Below are 20,480 nucleotides of genomic sequence, written 5' to 3'. Positions count from 1 at the left end.
ATCTAATTGTACAACATACATTTGATTGGTTACTTCCCATAGGATGACTCTGGATTCACTTTAATACTACTGTCATCAGATCTCAGAAAAGCAGGTTCTGGTTAATGGCTACAGTGAATATTCCAATAAGATACTTAAACTGCCACTTAAGAAGAACCTTTTCTACTAAAAATCTAACGGACATTTAATTAGGAATCAATACGGAAGATTAAAAACAAGGCCATAGCTTTAATTTATTTTACTATGAAGAAAGATAAATGCAAAATAATATCATTGGCAAAAAAAGCTAAGACTCAAAGAATGTATCATAAATATGATCATACTGCAGTCAAAGATGCTTCTGTAATCCAACGTGTTATTTCCGTATAACAGCCAGCAAGAGTATCAAGAAATCCAACAGCAAACACTTATTTGATGACATCTGTAAATGAAGCTTGGGTACAGTTTATGGTAAAGTTTTTATATTAACATCCTTTTAGTACTTGCTTGTATGCTGGCACGAGATGTCAAATCATTTCCTGAGTCTTACTAAACTCATAACCTTAATCATCTTACAAAAATATGTGCATTCCTTTTTGTTGTATCTATGTGGTATTTTTGACAATGTAAAAACAAGGCTAGCTTTTGCTGCATCACATTTACTTCGTATGCTTTCTATATTCCTTCCCAAACTCTTAGTTAAAGTAAACTTAAAAACAAACAAACAAACAAAAATAAAAATCAAGCAGTTCCAGGTTCTGTTTTTTCCATGTCTGTATAAAAGGGGAAAACATCCTCTTTCTTTTCAATAGAAGTAGTAAGAATCAAGTACAGTAGTCCATAAGAAAACAAAATACTGATTTATGCAAAAAGCATCATCCTAAGAAAAGTCTGTATTCCCCCCCCATCCCCACTCCTTGATCTCACAATTTTGATTTGGAACGTGCAGGAGTTCATGTTGACATGCCCAAGATGAAAATCAAGTCTCGCTCCCAGCCAGTTATAACTCCTCCAGAAAACATGTGCAGTCAAACCATGTTACGTACTTTTAATAACCCGTTTGTTTTGTCAACACTGACTGTTCAGCCCCAACGCTTTTTACAGGTTAGACGTATTTATAGCTCATACCTGAGACTGACCCACTGGGCATGTTCACACCACAATGCATGGGGGTATCTGGGAATCTCCAATCTCTGTCTTCAGCTGGAGAGGATGGGTCAGTGAGAATGACTTAGTGCTTAGCAAGAGCTGGAGGGGAGAGACAGGGAGCCGCAACAAGAGGCGGCTCTCTCTCCTGTCGGATCTCCAGTCTCCTGACACGACCCCCTCACGGAGCTCGCCCCGAGCTCCCCCCGTCTCTGCCCGCGCCGCCCCCGCCCGCCGCCTCCCCCTCGCCCCCCGCTCGCCCCGCGCCCCAGGGCGCCTCGCCCCGCGGAGGGCCGCCCCCGCCCGCGCTGCCCGCCCGCCCGCACCGCCCCCCGGGAGGGCCCTCCTCCCGCGCAGCCCTCCCGCCGCCGGCCGCCGCCGCAGCTCCCCCGACCCGGGTGGAGCGGCGAGGAGGACGAGGAGGTAGATGAGGGGGACTCCGTCCTGCGCGGAACAAAGCAGCCGCTGCCATTTTGAGACACGGCTGGGCCCCGCGGCGGCAGCGGTGGCGGCGGCCGGGCCCTACCCTTGCTCTGGGGGTGCGCCCTCACCTTCGCCGTAGTCCATGGCGGCGGCGGCGGGCCCTGCTCCCCCGGACGACTGACGGCCGCAGCAACGCGACAGCGGCTCCGGCTTCTCTCAATGGCGCCTTCCACCACAACGAGGCGAGGCGGGACCTGTGCGCGGCAGCGCGGCCACGGCGCGCGGCGATTGGCCCGGGCGCCGCGTCACGTGAGCAGGCCGGCCTGCAAGGAGAAGGGGCCCGGGACCGGCGGCGACGCCGCGTGAAGCGCTGGCGCAGGGTACCCGGATCGGCTGTGGCACGAGAGAGACTGCGCGGCGGCCATGTTGGGCCCTGGCAGCCGCCATTTTGCGTTCTGGCGTCGAGCCGGCTCGTGGTTGAAGCTGCTCCAGGATTAGCAGTACCGAAACATCCACACCTTTACCCTCCCCCCCCCACACACACCCTTGGGCCCCGGTGAAGTGGCCACTGCAGAAAACACTCCCCTCGGTACGCAAGTACCAAAATGTGCACTTACACAGAGCTAGAAATCTGGCAGTGCCTGGCAGGAGTGAGCCCTGGGTGGCTTCCCTGCAGCTGCGCAGCCCCGGGCGTGAGGAGCGCTGTCCCGTGGCCCTGCCAGCTCCCAATGGGGGATGCTGCTGTGTTGTGCAAACCAAATGGTTTTGCAAAGTAAAACGCTTATTTAAGCAATGCCACCCCTGTAATGCCCCCCTTTGATGAACCTAATGTGTATTAACACCAGTTCATCTGTCAATCCCAAGACAAAAGTATTTTAGCGTCTGCATTGAAACACTGAAACAGGCTAATGGTAAACACAGACTTTCATTTTAAGTCAGTTGTAAGATAACACTGTGCTCCTCTTATGTAGCCAAAGATTTGAGGAAGAAACAGACTTCGCCCCAGACACATCATTGTGCAAAAAAAACCAAAGTCCTGTGTGAAGATCACACGCGGAGTATTTAATTCCTTATAGTTTCTTAATGTTTTATACAACCCTGAAAGAAAGAAACAAAAACGAGGAAAAAAAAAAAAAGCATGTGAGGGAGACAGCGATGAGCAGATCTGGTACAGAAAACCTGGGAATAGGTCTCTGAGGACAAGCTGTGGGTGAACTTTCAGGTTGTAAGGGCAGGCAAAGCCACCATCTCTTGGGATTTGATTTTGTTGGGGAAATGGGGCTTCCTTTGGTGTTGGGTGTCTGACAGGATGACATCAAAAACTTCCAATTTCTCCCCATCTCAAAAGTAATAGAAGCCCCATTGCAGGAAAGGAAGATTTGACTCTCCCAGGTCCGGAGTCCAAGTTTTCTATTAAACTAAAACCTAAGTCTGGCGGAGCAGTCAGGCAGTTTCCCTCCCCGAGCTCTGGATGGCAGCAGATGCGAATGTACTTGAACCGCAGACTTCGGCTGCAGCGGGGGAAGAGCACCGCAGCCGGCGGTTCTCCCTGCCGAGCTCTCCGCTGGCAGCTCTCAGCTCCCTTCTGTCCCCAGCATCGCAGGAGAAATACATGCAGAGAAAATGGTTATTTCCCGCCAAAGGGAATCTTTCCTTCGGCTTCACCACGGACTTCTCAGCCGAAGATACGTTATGCTTGGGCAGAGCAGTGGTTTCAAGGTCCAAATAGCCCTCATACAGACTTTTTGGTGCACCCATCCCTTTACACATGCACCCTCCTGCAGACCAGACAAGCTTCTTGCATTGAACACGAGATTTATGCAATAGGCATTTTCCTATACGTTCAGGGCTGTATGCCTCATGTTTGCAACACTGCAGTCTCTTTTCTGCAGCCTTTTTTGCACTGCTGGGTGCAGTGCTGCTCAACCTGATCTAGTCTTGTGCTTGTGAACAGGAACAAGGGGCAGCATCCCGCTGCCCTGCAGATGGGAGCCGACCAGCGTGGGGGCTGTGCAGTCAGAGGGGCTCCTGCTGTGAGGCACCCGACGCGAGTGCCCCTGGGCATCCGCCTCGGCAAGCCTGCCTGCCACTTCACCATGACCTGGCACAGATGTTGTCTCTTCTCAAGAAAAAAAACATATCTGAAGATTTTTCCTGTGCAAGAATATGCATGGGCACAACTCTATGCATTTTGCTGTATGCAAAGTAAAAGATGTGAGGAATTAAAAAATAGCATATACGTGCACAGAATCCAAAGGCTATCCTAGGTAACAATTCAGTACAAATGTGGTGGGAATAAACCGATTTTCCCAGGTGGCCTGAAGCACGCAGTAGTCAAAATTGTGAAGTATCATCTCTGCTTGAGGACTCAATCCTGCATGCTGCAGGATGAGTTGCTGAGGAATGCACTAAGTGGATTCTCACCCCTTTCCAATGCATCTGGCTGGGCTAAATGAGATGGCTAATGAAAATGTATTGAATAAGCAGCTCTGAAGGGAGGAAATAATGCAGAATAGGTAGATTTGTGATCACTGTAACAATATGTGGCTAAATGGTTATTCAAAATAAACACAAAGATCCAGAAAATGTGGTTCATCTGAATTAGCTGCCCCTAAGACTATCAAAGGTGAATGATTTAGCTGTTGCCCTGGTGCAAAAATCTACTGAGGGATTCAACAAATGAAACTCTGGTAGGCTACGCAACCTAAGGGGACTATTGCATAAAGGAGAACAGGATTTATAATGAGGTGCCTGAGAGGGAAACACTGGGATTGAACAGGAGACTGTTAAAATGATACAGGATTATTATGAGATGTTTAGGGAAAAGACCAAAGGCAAGGAAGGGAAGAACAAAGGTAGATCAGGGAAGAACAAAAAAGATTGAGGTGGATTGGAGAAGGGGAATAAAAAGGACTGTTGGCATGTAAGCAGGCTGCTGGTCAGTATGTTTGTGTGGCTGAGCCCTGTGACTGATTGCCAGTGTCTGTCCCATCTTCTTTTTAAATTCTGTTTTTAGCTATTTGCCATGTGATTGTGTTCTCTGTTCCGTGTCTGTGCATGTGATCTGCTCATGAACTCCAAGCCAGACTAGTTGGTGAGTGGAAAGGAACAGGTACTGGGAGACTCTTGAAGAGGGTTTTACCTGAGCACGCATCCTTAGAACCAGGATCGGGCTATGCACGCTGCCGGTGTGCGTGCGTCCCAGACTGAGAATGGGCAGAAGCAGGACCAAGGCATCTAATACTCCCCATTTGTAGGATAAAGGACTTGATGCCAAAAAGGTATCTTTTTTGTGAATCTCTCCGCTATTTTCCTAAAGCACATTTATTCTGTGACTAATCCATCAGCATATTTACTCATTAGAGCATACTAGACTACCAAGAGTCATAGGGTTGAGCCTCTATATTTTGTCATATTAAAAACACGACTTCAAAAAGTTAGAAGCAGCTCCTGAAGAAACCAATGATCATTGAAATCTGTGAGAGATTCATACAGACTTCAGGAAGCTCTGAATTGGGCCCATGCACATCATGGCAAGGTTACTTATAATTTGTACGCAACCCCCAGTGTAATTTTGAGAATTACTGCTATCCTGTGTGTCGTTTCACGATCTGAGGAAGTTATTGACAACAGAGGTGGTTGTTATGGGGACAGCAGTCTGTCAAAGAAAAGAGTGTACGTGACAAAGAGAACATCTGATTATGAAAAATTTGTTCTTATACCAACAAGCACTTCAGGCACCCGACATAAGAGGAGGTGCTTTCACATGCAGCCCTGCGAACACACAGGTATATTTGGGCTTTTAGAGTTTTTGTCCCAGAACCAGCAGCTCAGGGAGACGAAACTTGGGAGAAGACCAAGGCTACAGCAGGTATAACATACAATTTTTTGGATTCAATACAAACAGGTCAGCAAAAGCGTATTATTTTAGACTTAATTATGATCAATGGGCCACTGTTGGTGTCAGGCTTTTTAAAACAAAGGCTCCTTCTTTCCTCCCTGCAGGACTCCAAAAAGGAAAAAATCTAAGCTAAGCAAAGCAAAACAAAATGGAGACATAAGAAGAGAAAGGGAACAGACCAGTATTGTACTTCATTCGTTCTCAATGATCCAAAACATGAATGTTTCAGGTCAGTGTAGAATCTCCCTGTGCAATCCCATTCTGCTCTTGAATTCATGTTCTGCTGGTTCCTTGGGTTTGTTTTCTTGGGTTTTCTGTAAATTCTTCAGAGCAGTACAGGGATAAGAGAACAATCAGTGATTTCTCCAAGCACACACAGCAGCACTGTTATTGGGAAATACAGCTCTTCTGTAGTTCGGTGCTGTAACTACCCACACCCTCTCCTCCTCTTTCCGAGTGCTGTGTTTTCTTCTACCCTTTCATTTAAAGCATTATCTAAAACCTGAAGAAATTCTGTAAAATGACTATCAATTCCTGCTAACAGTGGTTAGGAACCAGGTAGTATCAATTGTGGAGGCCTAACGCTAACAAATCCTCTGTATTTCATTGCAGTGGAGTTGATCTAAATCTCACCGACAATAAGGTGCGGGGGGGGTTCTTCTGGCCTTTGAGGAAAGCTCTCTGTCTCTTGATTCTGTTTACAGCGGGTGTGATTGACATAATGTTTAAATCTACAGGAGCACATCTCTCCAACAGCGCATCTCTCCATTGCCATTAAAACAGCATTCACAGCAGTGGAATTTTTTTTTTTTTTTTTAACATACATCTCCACTGACACTTGACATTTTCAGGAGGTGGCTTTCTTTGCATTTTAGGACGACGGGGAGTGGGGCAGGAACATGAAAATTTCACTGATTCTTTCTAGAAGATGAAATGTAATTCCCTTTGTTTCTTCTTAGATATTAACATAGAAGCAGATCCTTCCATCTGAGCCTCGCAGAAGAACCATGGTAACCATCCAAAGCCACGCTGATTTCAGTGGGCTCTTATGTCTGTCATCACAGCATAAATCAGAGCCATAATATGGTATTTCCAAAGCTGAAATATTATGGCCTCTGTATGTATATATTGTACAACACAAGCATAAAAAATGCCCTAAAATTCAGCAGGAGAGAGTGGAAACATCCTAGTGCAGAGACATACTAATCATGTTATCCTTTCCTACAGGAAAAAAACCCACTTAGAATATAGATTAAAAGTCAACCAAACTTCATATAGCTCCTTTACAGGAAAGACTGGAAGCTTTCAAATGTGCCATAGCACAGACCTGCTGGAGCTCACACGCTGCTACATCCCTGCTGGAGCCTCATCAGCATCCCACAAGCAGCAGTGGGCACTCGCCAGAAAGAGTAATTGCTATAACTTTTGGGTCACAGTAGAACACAGAAATGAAGGTAGCAAAACCCATTTCAGGTTTTGGTTTGGTTTTTGACATGATTTCCAACTGCTGGTTGATTGGGAATGGAGAGAGGATATCAGCTTCATTATTACACAGCCCTAGAGGAAAAAGGATCTTTGCAGAACAACTTACTAGTAATTGGCAAATTATCAGTGAAGTGCTTTACTTTTCTTGCATGCAAATACTTATGAGCAATTATGCTCATTGCTTTTTAGATTTACAACTTACTTTTACTTTACACTCCTTGGAGGCCAGCTCTATTTATTATCTAATCTTGCAGGAAAGTGCCGCTGGAGGTGTGTAGGACTCTGGCTGGGCTGTTTGCCCTACGGCCTCCACACTGGGCGAGTCAGAGCTGTGTAGGTGCCCTGAACAAAGACAGGACTGGACTTGTCATTGCTCATTGCCCTTTCACTGTCAGTCAGCCCACCGATCTTCTGGAGCACTTTCAGTTGCCTACGATGTGCCCATTTGCTCCCATGTTAGAGATGTCTGTGCCATACCCCCTGCCTAACCTTCCCTGTCCTGCAAAAAAAAAAGCCGAACAAGACATATAACTAACACAAATGTATTCATTGCCAATATTTTTCAACCCTTCTGTATAGGTACTTACGTATCAGAAAGGGCACAAATGCAGTTCCCTCACAAGAAACTTTACATTTAAGCAGATTTTGTGTACATGCCGTCTCTCTCACACATACAGTAGCTTAAATAGCAAAGTGCCATTCACAGAAAGGGTTTATTCACACTGTTTTCCTAGAAAGTTTGGCCAGTGCATATACATTTGAAACACTTTTTAAATAGAAGCAGCATGTATGAGAAACTGTGAGGTTCCAAGATAAAAAACGTGAAGATAAATAACACTTGCAGCACACAGCAGGAGTCAGACCACTTATCTCAAAGAGTAAAGGCATGTTTATATACATGCCCCTTTAAAATAAAAGTCACCATTAACTGGGTTACTGTTACTGTGACTGAAGACAAGAATGCCGAACAAGAGAGATGTGAAAAACCATGTCATCTTCTAGGGAAAAAATAAATAACTGGGTGATTTTTTTCATACAGCTTGAGTGGCTAGGACTTCTAAGGCCGAAGGTCTTGGTCGCTAGTCCTCCTTGTGACTATGGTTTGTATAGACAAATCCACGGGCTTGCTACAGAAAGAAAAAGAGAAGCCTGAAGAGGAGAGCCCCAGATGGGAAGGGGCTTACTCCAGGCGACCCCCCATGAAGGGGGCTCTTCAGAAACAGAAAACTCGTCCCTGCCACAAGAGCAGAAGAAAACTCACAGCAGGCTGCCGAGTCCACTCGGACATCTGGCCTTCCCTCTCTGTACAGTTAGTGGGACATGGTAGCATATTTGTTACTGCTTTTGTAGGAAAACGGGTAGAAGAGGGCATGTCTCCTTTTCTTCCATGCTGGAGTAAGTTTATAAGAGTTTAGGATGTGGGCTTTCTACAGGAACTGTTCGCAGAGGTAGGAAGCTGCCCGTGTTCCTGTGCCTCCATCCTCAAAACTGCTGTGAACTCACACAGAGTTTAAAAATAAGTAAAAAAAGAAGAAAAAAAAAAAAGGTTGAGGCTATATTTATTTGCAGTGGCAGGCCACTTTCTGAGCCTTTGCTCTTGGGCTTTATTCTTGAACTTTTCAGTGTGACTCGGAGCAACCTTTTTTCTCATTTTTAATTTATTGTTTTTATTGTTATTTAAAGCTCAGGTTTCCATGCTCTCTTGAGTCAGACTGCAGAGGTGTACAGCAAACACTGTTACAAGATTTGTGATAGAATCACCAGAATGTCAACATATGGTTTGACGTAACATTTCAGGTATTTTTTCCTGTGTTTCCCAAGTAGTTCATTCCAGGAACAATTTCCACATGGCCCAATACATCCTGCCATGAGAGCGCTCAGCATTTTTTTCCTTAAATTGTGTTATGTTGGTGAGTTATTACCGAAGGAGCTGATCTGCAAAAGGTATTTTCCCATAGTGCAGGAAGGGAAATTGCCATCTGATTTTGCTGGATTTATGATATAGCGTGTACACCGTGGCACAGAGTCAAACTTTCATGCAACAGTTTATTTCCGGGTTACTGACATTTTATAGGGGAATTGCTGCATAGTTTCATGAAAACAAGGAACATATGCAGAATCCTTTAAAATGTGTAAGAGAAGAAAATAGCTACAGCCTCCTTCTCACACTGCATGCATACTACTTCCCATGCACTTCAAGGATGACAGAAATTTCAGCAAACACTTTACCGTTGAAGGCTTATAAAACCTGCATATGCTGTACATGTTTCTGGATCAGGTTTGTGCATGTAGTGTGTGTTTAGTACAATCTGAAAATTTAATGCTGAAAATAATGCTTCTCTGTGCTTTCCGTTTGTTGTGCTTTGAATTAATCTGCAGTGAGAAGCCTCACATCCAAACATTCTGGTTTCTGTGAAGCATCTGATGATTACACACTCTGTTAGCTCAATAATTGTGCTGTTAAACCCACTTTGGAGCCTGGGTCTGCAGACAGGGGGTAGGTTTATTCACTGCAAAAGGTGGGTGCTGTGCCACCCCCCACCACCCTCTCACACGTGTCAGCAGCCAGGGCAGCAGCTCCCAGGGTGTCAGGGAGACGAGCGGTGAGATGGAGCTCTCGCATGCCCCCAGTTCTGCCTTGGGAAGATTCACTCCAAGGTCTGAAAAATGACTTCTGCCCTGGTAACTCTGCCTGCTCCGCTCCACAGCGTGGCTCTGCCTCGCCCGGAGACAGCTGCTTCTGCTGAGCCTAAAGCAGCTCGTCCAGAAAATGATAGAAAGCATCTGCTCAGTATCAGCTTTTGCTTCCTCCTCCTCCTCTTCCATTGCACTTGTTACTCTGGGTCTCAAGTCCTGGCACGAATGTAGAAATGCTCTCCGCAGCCTGAGCACATTCATCAGTGTGAGGATTGCAGTGTCTTATCAACATTTCCTCCATGATACTTGAGAGCACTTTGAAACCAGCGCTGGCTGCCTCTCAAAAATCCCAGTGAAACATGGATTTCACACAGCTCCGCGCTCCAGAGTCATATAACTCCTGGGCACGCGGTTCCAGCCAGCCTCATCGTCTGTGGTCCCAATCCAGGAGCACTTTAAGTGCAGATAACCTCATCTAACCACGATTATAGATCTTAATGCAGATGCACAACACGGGTTTTCTGCACAGGTGCACAACCCCCCGTTTTTGAGGGCTTTTTAAAATCTCGCCCTTTCATCCAGTTTATGAGCAGCCACACAAATAGCTGAATCAGCTCTCCTGAAAGTTCAGACCTTCTGAGGAAGGGCAGCAGTGAGCATCGGGGCGTGACGGGGGCTTCAAAGGCAGTTCTTCCTCACCTATTTTTGCTACCAAGGGACATGTAATCTCAGCTCCCGCCAGGTTAATGGATTCACCCCCTTCACCGCTGAGACTCCCCTGCCAAAGCCCAGAAGTATCTTAGGTAGCTATGGGAGGGAGCCATGAAGATTTGTACTTTTCCCTTCTAAGTGGTGTATGTTAAGCATTCTGGGACAGAAAGGTCAAATCAGGATTCAAACAAAAAAGAAATGCATATTCCCCCTTCCTGTCGACATTTACCACCCAGCCCAGTCACCCCCAGCCACGGGCACTACTGGCTTTGTTACAGGCTCTGACCCAGATCTTCCCTGTGGCTGAGATACCTCTCCCTTCCTTTTTCTCTCTCCTTTCCCAGTTATGGCTCCAGCAACTACAGGCGAACTAGCAGAGAGCTACAGTGTGAGGGATATGTGCTTACGTATTTTTCCATGAGAGGCAAAAATCAAATGCCTCTCATGGAAAACATATATGTTTGGCCCAGCATACCCAGGGCCAGCTCCAGAGCACCAGGATTAGCGCTCCACAAAGCAATCGCTCTGCCTCGCCTCCTGCCCCATTCCTGCACGCAAAATACTGGGGTTTGGAAATGGATACATCGTGGGTAAGGCCTGAAACTGGCCCCAAGCGCTCTGGTTGCCTAGCTCACACCCAGGTACAAAGGCCAGCTCCAGCTCCGTGTGGTTCAGAGACCGTGTGCGAGACGGCTGCCCCAGGAACTGACGTGGGCTAGACCGGCTCTAGCTTTCGCCTCGTATTATGTATTGGGAATTTTTCCTGTGTTGTGCTTGTTCAGTGGAATTTGGATGTGGAGCCAAAGATTGCTCCACAAACGCCTCAGAAAAGCGTGATTCATCAGATGGTATTTGCAAGGGGCCATCCCAGTGCCTGTCCCCTGGAAAACCCCCAGCTACGCCAGCGAAACTCTCTGGTGCCAGTGCTTGTACAAGTGGGGGTCCCACTCAGGTGGGTGTTCCTAGCAGACACTCGTATACTTACATTGTCTTCTCAGTGTATGACTGCAAACAATTTTAATTTACTCATCTAGAACAGGTTTTCAGTACTACAGAAAAAAAAATGGTTTCCATGTTATTTCTGGAAGCTTATATCTTTTTTTTCCACTTTTTCCTTTCCTCTGGGCAATGCTTCCCCTTTGCATAATTTCCCTAAGATGTATAAACTCTCCAAGATATATACCAGGGGACGGAGAGTGAAAGCAGCAATCACAGAACAAAAAACAAAGTACCACTTTCCATCCAAGTTACACAAAAAAATTGCAAAATTCCTTAGCACCAGAAGCATGGGGGATCAGAGCCACCTACTAGCAAGCAAAGGTGGGGTTCCTGTGTGCACAGTCAGGGCTGTGCCAGCAACATTGGGAAAGGTATTTTTACAGACGCTTGAAGTAGAGAGTCTCAACACCCCTTGCTGAGATCCATGCCAGTGCTAGTCAGACCAGCCAAATTAAAGGCAGCACTGGAACATCACCCTGCGCTGTGATCATACCCTCCCTTGGCATATACATTTACCTCAAGTGAAAAGGTCAGAGATCCCCACATATTTATTTAAAACACAGAAACCAGACTGCTGTTAAATGTGGGACAGGGTCGCCTAGGACGTCAGCTGTAGGATGTGGGGTTTTGAATCAGAGCTTCATGTCTTCTCAAATTATGTTCATCTGAGGATCTGAGTATGGATAGGGAAAAAGAAAATTAAAGTTGTTTATGAAGTCCTATAGCCCTGTCAGGCCCAATTCCTTCAGCAAACTAAAGAAATTTGTAAACTGCCCACAACAACCAAGGTAATGTCCCACCTGCCCAGGATCCATCCAGCCTAGCGAGGATGTCTCCACAGACCTTCACCATTTCCCTCCTCAAAGACGACATTTAAAGCCACTTCCCAGATGCTCTAAGTCACAAGAAAAGCAAAGCTATATTATCAGCAACTGTGGATATGGCTTTGTCAATTCTAGCTCTTGGATTAAATCGATACTCTCACCATCTACTTGATGCATAGGAAATGAAAATGAATTGACAGTCTTGGATCTTTTCCCAGCAGGCTAGTGTCCGCTTCTCAATGCCACCAGAACGGGTATCACCGGCTGGCTCTCCTCTTGAGGCTTCAGCAAAACACACAGAGCAGATACAACGAGCGACCTGCCTTCTCAGCCTTATGCCTGCTCCCTGCCTAGTTCTGGATCCGAGCTCCAGGGCAGGGCTGACTGGCCAGGCGCTCGCTGCCATTTCCCTGGCTGAACCAGATTGGCAAAGACAGGGACAACATAAAGCTTGGAAATTTTTCGGCCATGAGCACGTTTCTTTGCCTGTTACTCATATCCTTGTAAACATTTATCCCCAAATGGCATTTGAAGATCCACATTCTATACTGTACTTGTATTTGCTCTTGGCATGCCTCAGACAGTGAAAATCAATAAGGCAGTTTCACTTGCAGGAGTTTGAAGCCGTGGTGTTTGCCCAGTAAACATCCCGTACACACCGTCCTTCATTGCTGAAGAGAACTGCACCAAAGTAAAAATATTGCAGGTACTTCTCCTGATCTTAGAGCTTGTAAAAGGATATTCTTACAGAAGCTGAAGCACTGGATTGTGCAACCTTTACAGCACTGAGCACTTACCTGCACAACCAGCCCATTGAGAAGGTCTGGCACAGAAATGTTCCCCACAAGGCTGCAGTTTCAATAAACCAGCAAATGAGTTAATGAAGAACGGCAGCATCTCCAAAACAGCTGAGGTCTCAGCCCTGAATTTTAGAGGGTGCCTTTTTCTGATAAAGTTAGCATAAATGTACAGCAAAATCCTTTCAGGAAGAAAATGGTCCCCACATACTGATAGGGTGCTTCCAAACGAGTGGAAGTTTTGCACCAGATTTTATTAGGGAGGAAGGATTTAGCCAGACTTTTTACTGCTTCAAATTGGCAGCAAAAAAGAAGAAAATGCGTTCATCTGAGTGATTCATTTCAGCAGCTCCAGGACAGCCTGTAGTTTCTTACAGGGAGATAATTGGGATTCAGAAACATATAAAAGACCACTCCAAATGCCATATGTCTTTTAATCCAACAATGATGTTGTAGGCCACTGTCAGCCTGACTGTGACAAAGAAATTTCTGCCAGAAAAAAAAAACTCAAAAACCAAACAAAACCCAAGCCACAGGGAAGAGAAAATAAAAGACTGCAGAGATTGTTGTCAAACTTTTAGCAGGTTGAAATCGGAGCTGCCACGCACAATGGCTCGAGTGTGCAGTTTTCAAAAGAGGCATCTGGAAGAAACAAGCTTCGAATCATTTTGGATGTGAAGCCAAACGAATTGAGAATAAACATTTTGGGAACAGAAAAAAGTCAATTAAGAGGGGTCGGGGCAGAAAGAGTTCACCTCTACCCAGCTAGTGATCAAGCTCTGAGAACCCTACCCTTTATATGACAGAGCTTCGGATGCTGAGCGGCGGAGAGGCAGAACTGCCCTGCGAACAGTCAGCATGTTCAACTGCAGGATTTCTTTGCTTTTTGTGATGTGTTAGGACCAGTTCCAAACTCCTCGCAATCGTTGCATTAATCTCGCAAGCTGTGCCCAACTTCAACTCTGCAACTTTAGAAACAGGAGAATTCCACCAGCGTGGCCTTTGACAGCCATTTGGCCACTGCCTTTGTGTGCGAACTCATAGAGAAGGAAACCAGAGCTGTGTCTCCAAACGCGGCGACTGCTCCGGGAGAGAGCGAGAGCCACCCTGCTCTGCTCAGGCTGGAAACACGTTTGCTTTTAAAAGTCAGCTCCAAAGAGAAGGACAGAGAAATTAGTTTTCCTACCACAGCAAGTTATCCCAAGCAGCCTGTAATAAAGCTGTCATGATGGAGGGATCGAAGCCATGCCCGTGGCTAGCAGCCACGCTGCCGCGCTCTGGGGCGTGAGCAGATGCCGTGGTTGCGGTGCATCCGGAGGGGAGGAAGGAGGCTTGCACAGCAGACAGCAGCCGTTTGCTCTCCACCAGGGCATTTTGTCGGAGAGCCTCCAGTTCTGACAGCAGCCAAAGGAGGTGCTGCAGATAATAGGAAAATCGGGGCAAAAGCCAGGGCCGCGCCACAGCAGAGGTGTTCACCTGTATTCACTAATCCTCCCTGGAGTTCTCTCCCATGAACTTCCTTTACATCCTCTTGAGACTACAAAAACCCGTAGCATCCCCAATATCCTGTAGCAAGGAGTTTCACAGCTGCAAACCTCCAAAACAGCACCACACCAAAATACTTTTGTACTAAACCGAGCGTTTAGGCTTCTTTTTCTTTCCCAAGATGTGTAATTCACAGCTACTGACAGGAACAGAGCCAGCCCTGCAGGCAGTGGGGCTGCTGAGGGCCAATGGCCTTGGGGCTCAGGGCACCTTTACCCCAAGTCCTCGTAAACCTGCCCAGCTCCGCTGCACGCCCCAGCACGGGGAATCCCTCCCGGCCGCCCCGGCCCGCTCCACTCTCACACCAAGGAGCAGTGGCTCACACCGAGGCCCGCTGGCTGCTAAGCACTGGAAGTGCTGTGGCCAGCAGGATAACAAGTGGAGAACCAGCATCTACACACCTTTTTCCACATCACATAGGACTGCCATAGTTTTATAATAAGCAGCGCCTAAGTCCAGTCTGCGTCTGTCTGTTCATCCTTTAAGCTTCTTTGAACTTAAGTCCTGCACAGAGCTAATCATACTGCCGACATTTTGCTAATAACAGCAGCAGCCCTTCAGGCTTTCAGGAGCACTGACTGCAGCCTAACAAAACTGCAGTGATGCTGGATCTCTGAGGTCTCCTCCAAGCCAGCCCTTTCTCAGTTTGGTGAAGAGAGAGCAGCAGACTGTAAAGCTAAAATGCTCATTTTGGGACCCTCCGAGTCCCACCCAGGCTGTTCACCGGTGTTTCACAGCCTACTCCGTCTGCTGCCGAGCTCCTCTGGGGGAGTCAGCAATTAGCAGCCCCGTAATGAATGCTAAAAGCATTTAATTAAATGAATATATTCAGAGTTAAACATGTTGCTAAGGCTGATCGATGCAAGCACAAAGATAAACAAAGCCCCACAGGCACAAGGACCTTGTCTATGTGGGACGGTAACCTGGAATGCCTTCCTCTGAAGATGCACTTACCTTTCACTGTGGGTGTAATTCTTCTATGGGGTAACTCCTGCAGAGACACCCCGGCTGGGAGCGTACCTGCTCTGCTGGGGAAGAGGTGGCCACGCTTAGCTTGACAGCCTGGCAGGGAGGAGAAAGGCAGGTTTCAAACCATGATGCGGCACTGCTGTCTGCATGATCATTTTGCAGTCTTTTAATTACTTCAGAAAAATGATTTAATTAAGGCCTCTTCTGTACAGTTCTAGTTCAAAACTGCAGCCTGACAGCTTTACTGGTCCTAAACTGAAAGAATGGTCCCTAAGGGAGGACGCGCTAAGGCTCCTTACATGATGCCTGTCTGGACTCCCGGAGCTGACCTCTGTCTAGCAGACGTGGCACTGGATCACTGTGGTTTCAGAACACCAGCACCTGGGAAAACACCCATGCTCTGTGTGAAGGCTGAGATTTGAGGCGAGAAGGACACGCACTTAGCCATAAATAGCTCTGAAGATTTGAGGAACTTTCCCAAAGTACTAAGTGTGTGAATTATTCATCCACGCTAGTGCTGGCTCGCAGGGACAGCGCTGCCTCACACCCGTTTAACACGCTCAATTTTAAAGCCAATTTACCTAGCTAGATTTTAGTACAAAGAGGGCTAGAAACATATCTCATTCTCCTGGGTCAGATCATCCTGGCATTTTCTTAGGTCTCAACTACACATAAACATCAATACTGACAGCGATCAATTTACAGCCCAGCGGACCTTTGCCTTTCGTTAAGCACGTTTCCCAATTTTAATAGGTTAAAACTTGACATCCTGAGAGGCATCTGTTTTCCAGCTCTGTTGTGCATTACAGCCCTACAGACCTGGGTATATACTCGGAGTCTCCACTTGCCCAGCATTTTACATCCATAGGACATTGCAGCTACAGTATGGGAAGAAGTCCACAATAAAACTCTTATGATAGACAAGAGCCCGGAGAGCTTGGAGACCAACCACCACCTTCAGATATGTCCCCTGGACCTCGGTGAAGTCAAACAGCACACGAGAGCAGCGGAGCCACCTGCCCCTGAGCAGAGGCACTCCGAGGCCGTGCGACTCTCCTGCTCAGCCATGAGACCAAAGTCACCTTGCAAAACTGCCTCTGAATTCCCTTTCTGCGGAGGACACCGGGAAGTCGGTGTGGCCAGGCTTCCTGCAGGGCCGCCCGCTCAGGAGGGGTAAGCGGGAGGGTTGGGCAACCCAGGCGCGCAGCGCGACGCTTGCTCCTGGGGAGTCTCGTTCCGGCTGCGCGTCCCCAGGGTCAGCGCCTCCACGCTGGGAGGCCTCAGCCCAGGTCCCACATCCCGTTACAGACACCACTAATTTCACCAAACTCGATAAACTGAGAGGACTGAAGAGAGAGCAACAGGGGTTACAAAACACACACCCAAACAACAAACGAAGAAAGGCTGAAGGAAGGGGTTCAACTTAGGGCAGAGAAAAAAATCAAAGGGGTGATGAAGAAGCACTCACTGCGGAGGGGGCTGTGACGCTCATCAGGTGCTCTCTGCATCCTTTACGAACAGGGTAAGAAACACACAACCCCATTTCCAACAAAGATAGGGGAGGCTGTTAGGACACACAACAGCAGGAGCCGTGGGGATGCCTATGGAAATTGCAACTTAAGGATGTTACGGAAACCCTCTCCTCGGAGGGCTGCAGGACGAGCACGGTTCTCCCGGGCTGTGTGAGAGCTGGAGGTGGACGGGACCCCACCGGGCCCAGCATCACCTGCTCTGCAGCACTTCCATGCAGCGGTCCTTGAGCGGGAGGGAGCTTCAGCCTCCCTGTGCTGGCAGGGCTCTGCCCCACTCGGGTATCACCTGCCAGCCAGAGGAGGGAGAATCCCTTCACCAGGGGAAGCTGCAGCTCCAAGATTAGACTCTGGCCCTCGATAACGCCCGGGGTTTCCCTGCAGAGCGCTGCCGAGCGCACAGCCGGGGCAGGGGGACAGCCCCGGGTACGGCTGCGCTGCGATAGGCGTTGGCGGTGCTGCAGGGACGAGCTTATCGCAGATACTTGCACAGGAGCAGGAGGGGAAGGAAAGCACGCAAGCAGCAGCCACACAGGCACCCTAGGGCCCTGTCTGAGACAGGGGGGACAGATGTAAAGAAAGAAAGAAAAAAAAAAAAAGGCAAAGAGTCATAGGGTGCCCTGAGGGTTTGAGCTTGGCTCTAGACAGGAACAGCTCTGCTCTTGCACTCCAGATTTTACACTGTCTTTCTAAAATGTCTGAGATTTCAAGCTAGGTGTGGGGACTCTACCTCCTCTCAGGACTATTTATTCCCTTTTTTTTCCTTATTCTGCATTTCCTCCTATTATCATGATCCCCACCTTTCAGACATGTCGCTTGGCAATATGTCGCATTCAACAGCGTACCCTTTATTTTGTAGCTAAGGACGCAATCTCGTGTGGCATCTCCCATAGATGACGCCTCAGGAGGAGCGAGATAAATCCAGCCGCCCCAGCAGAGGGGAGCCTCCATGGGGTGCTGGCAGCAGCCACGGCACCCAGGCCTTCTCCCACCCCTGCTCTGCCAGGGCAGCTCCACCAACACCCTCTGGGACAAGCCAGCCCGCCCCAGGCCAGCAACGTCTGCTCCAGAGACACTGCAGGATGGTGTTAGGGAAAAGGTCTTAAAATCCACTGTTACAAACCACCTGAAGCAGCAAAACTACCCAGAACTGGTTAGCAGAACGGCAATGTGTTCGTGCATTTATTCCTAATGGTCTAGGCAACCCAGTCCCAACTCAAGATTTTGTTGTTTATGGGCACAACATGTTCATTTTATGGGAACAGACCTGCTCTGTGCTGGAAGACTTCCTGCAAGCGACTGTGGTGTTAATTTAGAAGATGGCATTCTTCCCAAACAGTCATTATTAAACCAATAACCCTATGTTACCTCCAGCGTCAAGGGGCAACGTGCTGTTGGAGGCAAGACAGAACAAAGGTCCTGGCTGTAGTAATTGCAAAAGGGCTTAGGGGCTGTTCTCTTCAGGGAAGGGAGAGATGCAGCCTGGCCAAACTCCAGTGCGTGTGGTTTGAAAGATCCTCACTTGAGTTGTATTGTGTCGATGTGCAGCGTTAAAGAGCTGCCACTTCTGCACCCATGCCTGGCTGAGTTACTGAAATTATTTTCAGCATCTCTCTGCCAGAAACGACATCTCTCATGACTTTTATCGTGGAATGGGTGCATGTTTGTAATCAGCTTGCAAAATCTGTTTCTGAGCTTAATTCTAAAGCCTCATCTTTGCTACAGAAACAACTGTACTCAGTAACACAGCTTTCCCTCCCTTTAGCAGCATGGGGAATGATTTGCTGTCCTGGGAAATTGGTCACAGCATAAGCCCGCAGGGTTTTGAAACATTAATGTTTGATGCCTTTGGTTTAAGTGCTGAACACACTGTACAAGTACAAGTGGACAGCCTGAACTGGGAACGCTTCTGTACTGCTAAAATTGCCAATCATTCGGGGAACCCTGTAAGCTAATCAATAGTTCGTGCAGCAATTTTATCAATTCACAGTGGGAGGTAAGGGATGTTAAAAACACTACAGAATTTGTCTCAATTCTTTCAATTCTGGTAATCTTAACGATCACCTTCCATGTTCCTAGAGCAAACTTGCTCGAGAAACATTTTATTTAAATGCCTTCACAAAATGTCTTTCTGAACAAACAGACTACTCAGGCTTTGCAAGGGCAAGGATGTCAACCACCAGCCTAAGATGAGGCAGACCCAGCATTGCACCATGGCTGAGGATGGCCTTGCTGTCACTGGAGAATGCAACTTTTTGCACCGTATCTGTAACCAAACTGATACTAGCTGTCCCTCAGCGCTCTTTTCAAAGGAATCCCAAAAACTTCAAACTTGAGTCCTCCCAAGCTGCTTGGGATGCAACGCATCCATGCAGAAGTCTCTCTCAGTCTGTACTTCTGCAAGCAAATAGATACTACATTTCTAATCATTTGGTTTGGCCTAAACAGAGCATCAGCAGTTGCTGTCTGGCTAAGGTTCTAGCTGTGTTTCTTCAACAGGGAAGATGATTAAGGAAACAGCTTCCCTAGACAGGCTGGTACCTCCATCATGTCTAACCCATTCCTACATCTCGCCAAACATCTGGCAGGAATGAGTTAGGGAACCTTATTTCTGCATGAGGCAGGGTGGCAGGCTTAAAGACATCTTGAGATATCTTCTAGTCCTGCCTATGATAGTTTGCTGTCTAAACCAAATTGTTCTGGGATCACACGTTAGAAACGCATTGATAGGGCTCTGCCATGCAGCTGATGACGAGACTGCCTGTGCCTCTTGAATCTTTCTACATGACCTCATTTCTACAGGATTTGTGTTTTTCACAATCATTCATGCATTTTACCTCCATTAAAGAATCCCCAGCTTATAGACAGGAAATGTAAATCTTTTTAATGTCCTTTTCCCCAGGTGAGGAGAAGGTTGTGCCAAAACCAACTCAGGTCACAGGTTTAGCCTCTCTCCTTGCTTTGCACTGAAGAGCAGTGCCGTGCTCCATGTTATCTTCAAGGCCAGTTGTTGCTCAGGCAATAATCCTATCACACTGGGCAACAGCAGCCCAAATAAGCTACCCGCAGCCCACCTCCACTGTGCCCTATGGCTCTGCCATCAACACTGGGATGCCTCAGCAAGTTCCAGACTTTTGTTCTCATCTTTAGCACCCTCACGGGTTCACATCCCACAGAAGCCTCATTTTTCATGTTCACGATGAGCTGCAGAAGAGTTACACTTGGGACTGCCAGGTTCCTCCACAGCTCCCTGTCTTGAGAACCAAGGAGTCTGAAAGCCAAAATCTGCTCCTGCAAGAAATCAGAATGACAGTCAACACCACAGCTCTAGGAGCACCTCATTTGTTTAACTTGACTTTAAGTAAAGGAATCACAGTCTAGCCCATTGCCTTCACATAACCGCACAGCACTAACTTCTGTGCGCATGCATGGAAACATTTTTAATAAAAATACAGTCCACAAAGCAGATCCCCCATAACCAGACATGACTTGCAGTGTCTGGGCTTCCCCCTTTGCTACCAGAGAGAGCAGCTAA

The 20,480-nt window shown here is 47.3% G+C and overlaps 2 protein-coding genes across 19 annotated transcripts in view; both read right to left on the bottom strand.

The window, feature by feature from the left end:
• Positions 1 to 1,857, bottom strand: part of ZNF326 (zinc finger protein 326) — a 29,939-nt gene extending 28,082 nt beyond the window's left edge. Inside the window, exons 1-2 of one of the 5 annotated variants that reach the window (XM_075156248.1) lie at positions 1,677 to 1,857; positions 1,108 to 1,182 (exon numbers count right to left, since the gene is read on the bottom strand). In XM_075156248.1, coding sequence (XP_075012349.1) covers positions 1,108 to 1,182; positions 1,677 to 1,692 — 91 coding nt within the window. In that variant the 5' untranslated portion in view covers positions 1,693 to 1,857. Of the gene's footprint in view, positions 1 to 323; positions 422 to 1,107; positions 1,183 to 1,676 lie in introns of those variants that run through there. The other 4 variants (XM_075156249.1, XM_075156252.1, XM_075156253.1 and 1 more) reach the window with 4 other exon arrangements.
• A 9,954-nt stretch (positions 1,858 to 11,811) lies between these two features.
• The window catches only part of LRRC8D (leucine rich repeat containing 8 VRAC subunit D), a 63,452-nt gene continuing 54,783 nt past the window's right edge, over positions 11,812 to 20,480 (bottom strand). For 12 of the 14 annotated variants that reach the window (XM_075156244.1, XM_075156243.1, XM_075156242.1 and 9 more), the window contains one exon: positions 11,812 to 20,236. The gene's annotated coding sequence lies outside the window, so the exon portion shown is untranslated. The remainder of the gene's footprint in view (positions 20,237 to 20,480) is intronic. The other 2 variants (XM_075156234.1, XM_075156235.1) reach the window with 2 other exon arrangements.

The sequence above is a fragment of the Calonectris borealis genome, chromosome 8, assembly GCF_964195595.1.
Source record: "Calonectris borealis chromosome 8, bCalBor7.hap1.2, whole genome shotgun sequence".
Taxonomy (NCBI): Eukaryota; Metazoa; Chordata; class Aves; order Procellariiformes; family Procellariidae; genus Calonectris; species Calonectris borealis.
This window is presented reverse-complemented; position numbering and strand designations above follow the sequence as displayed.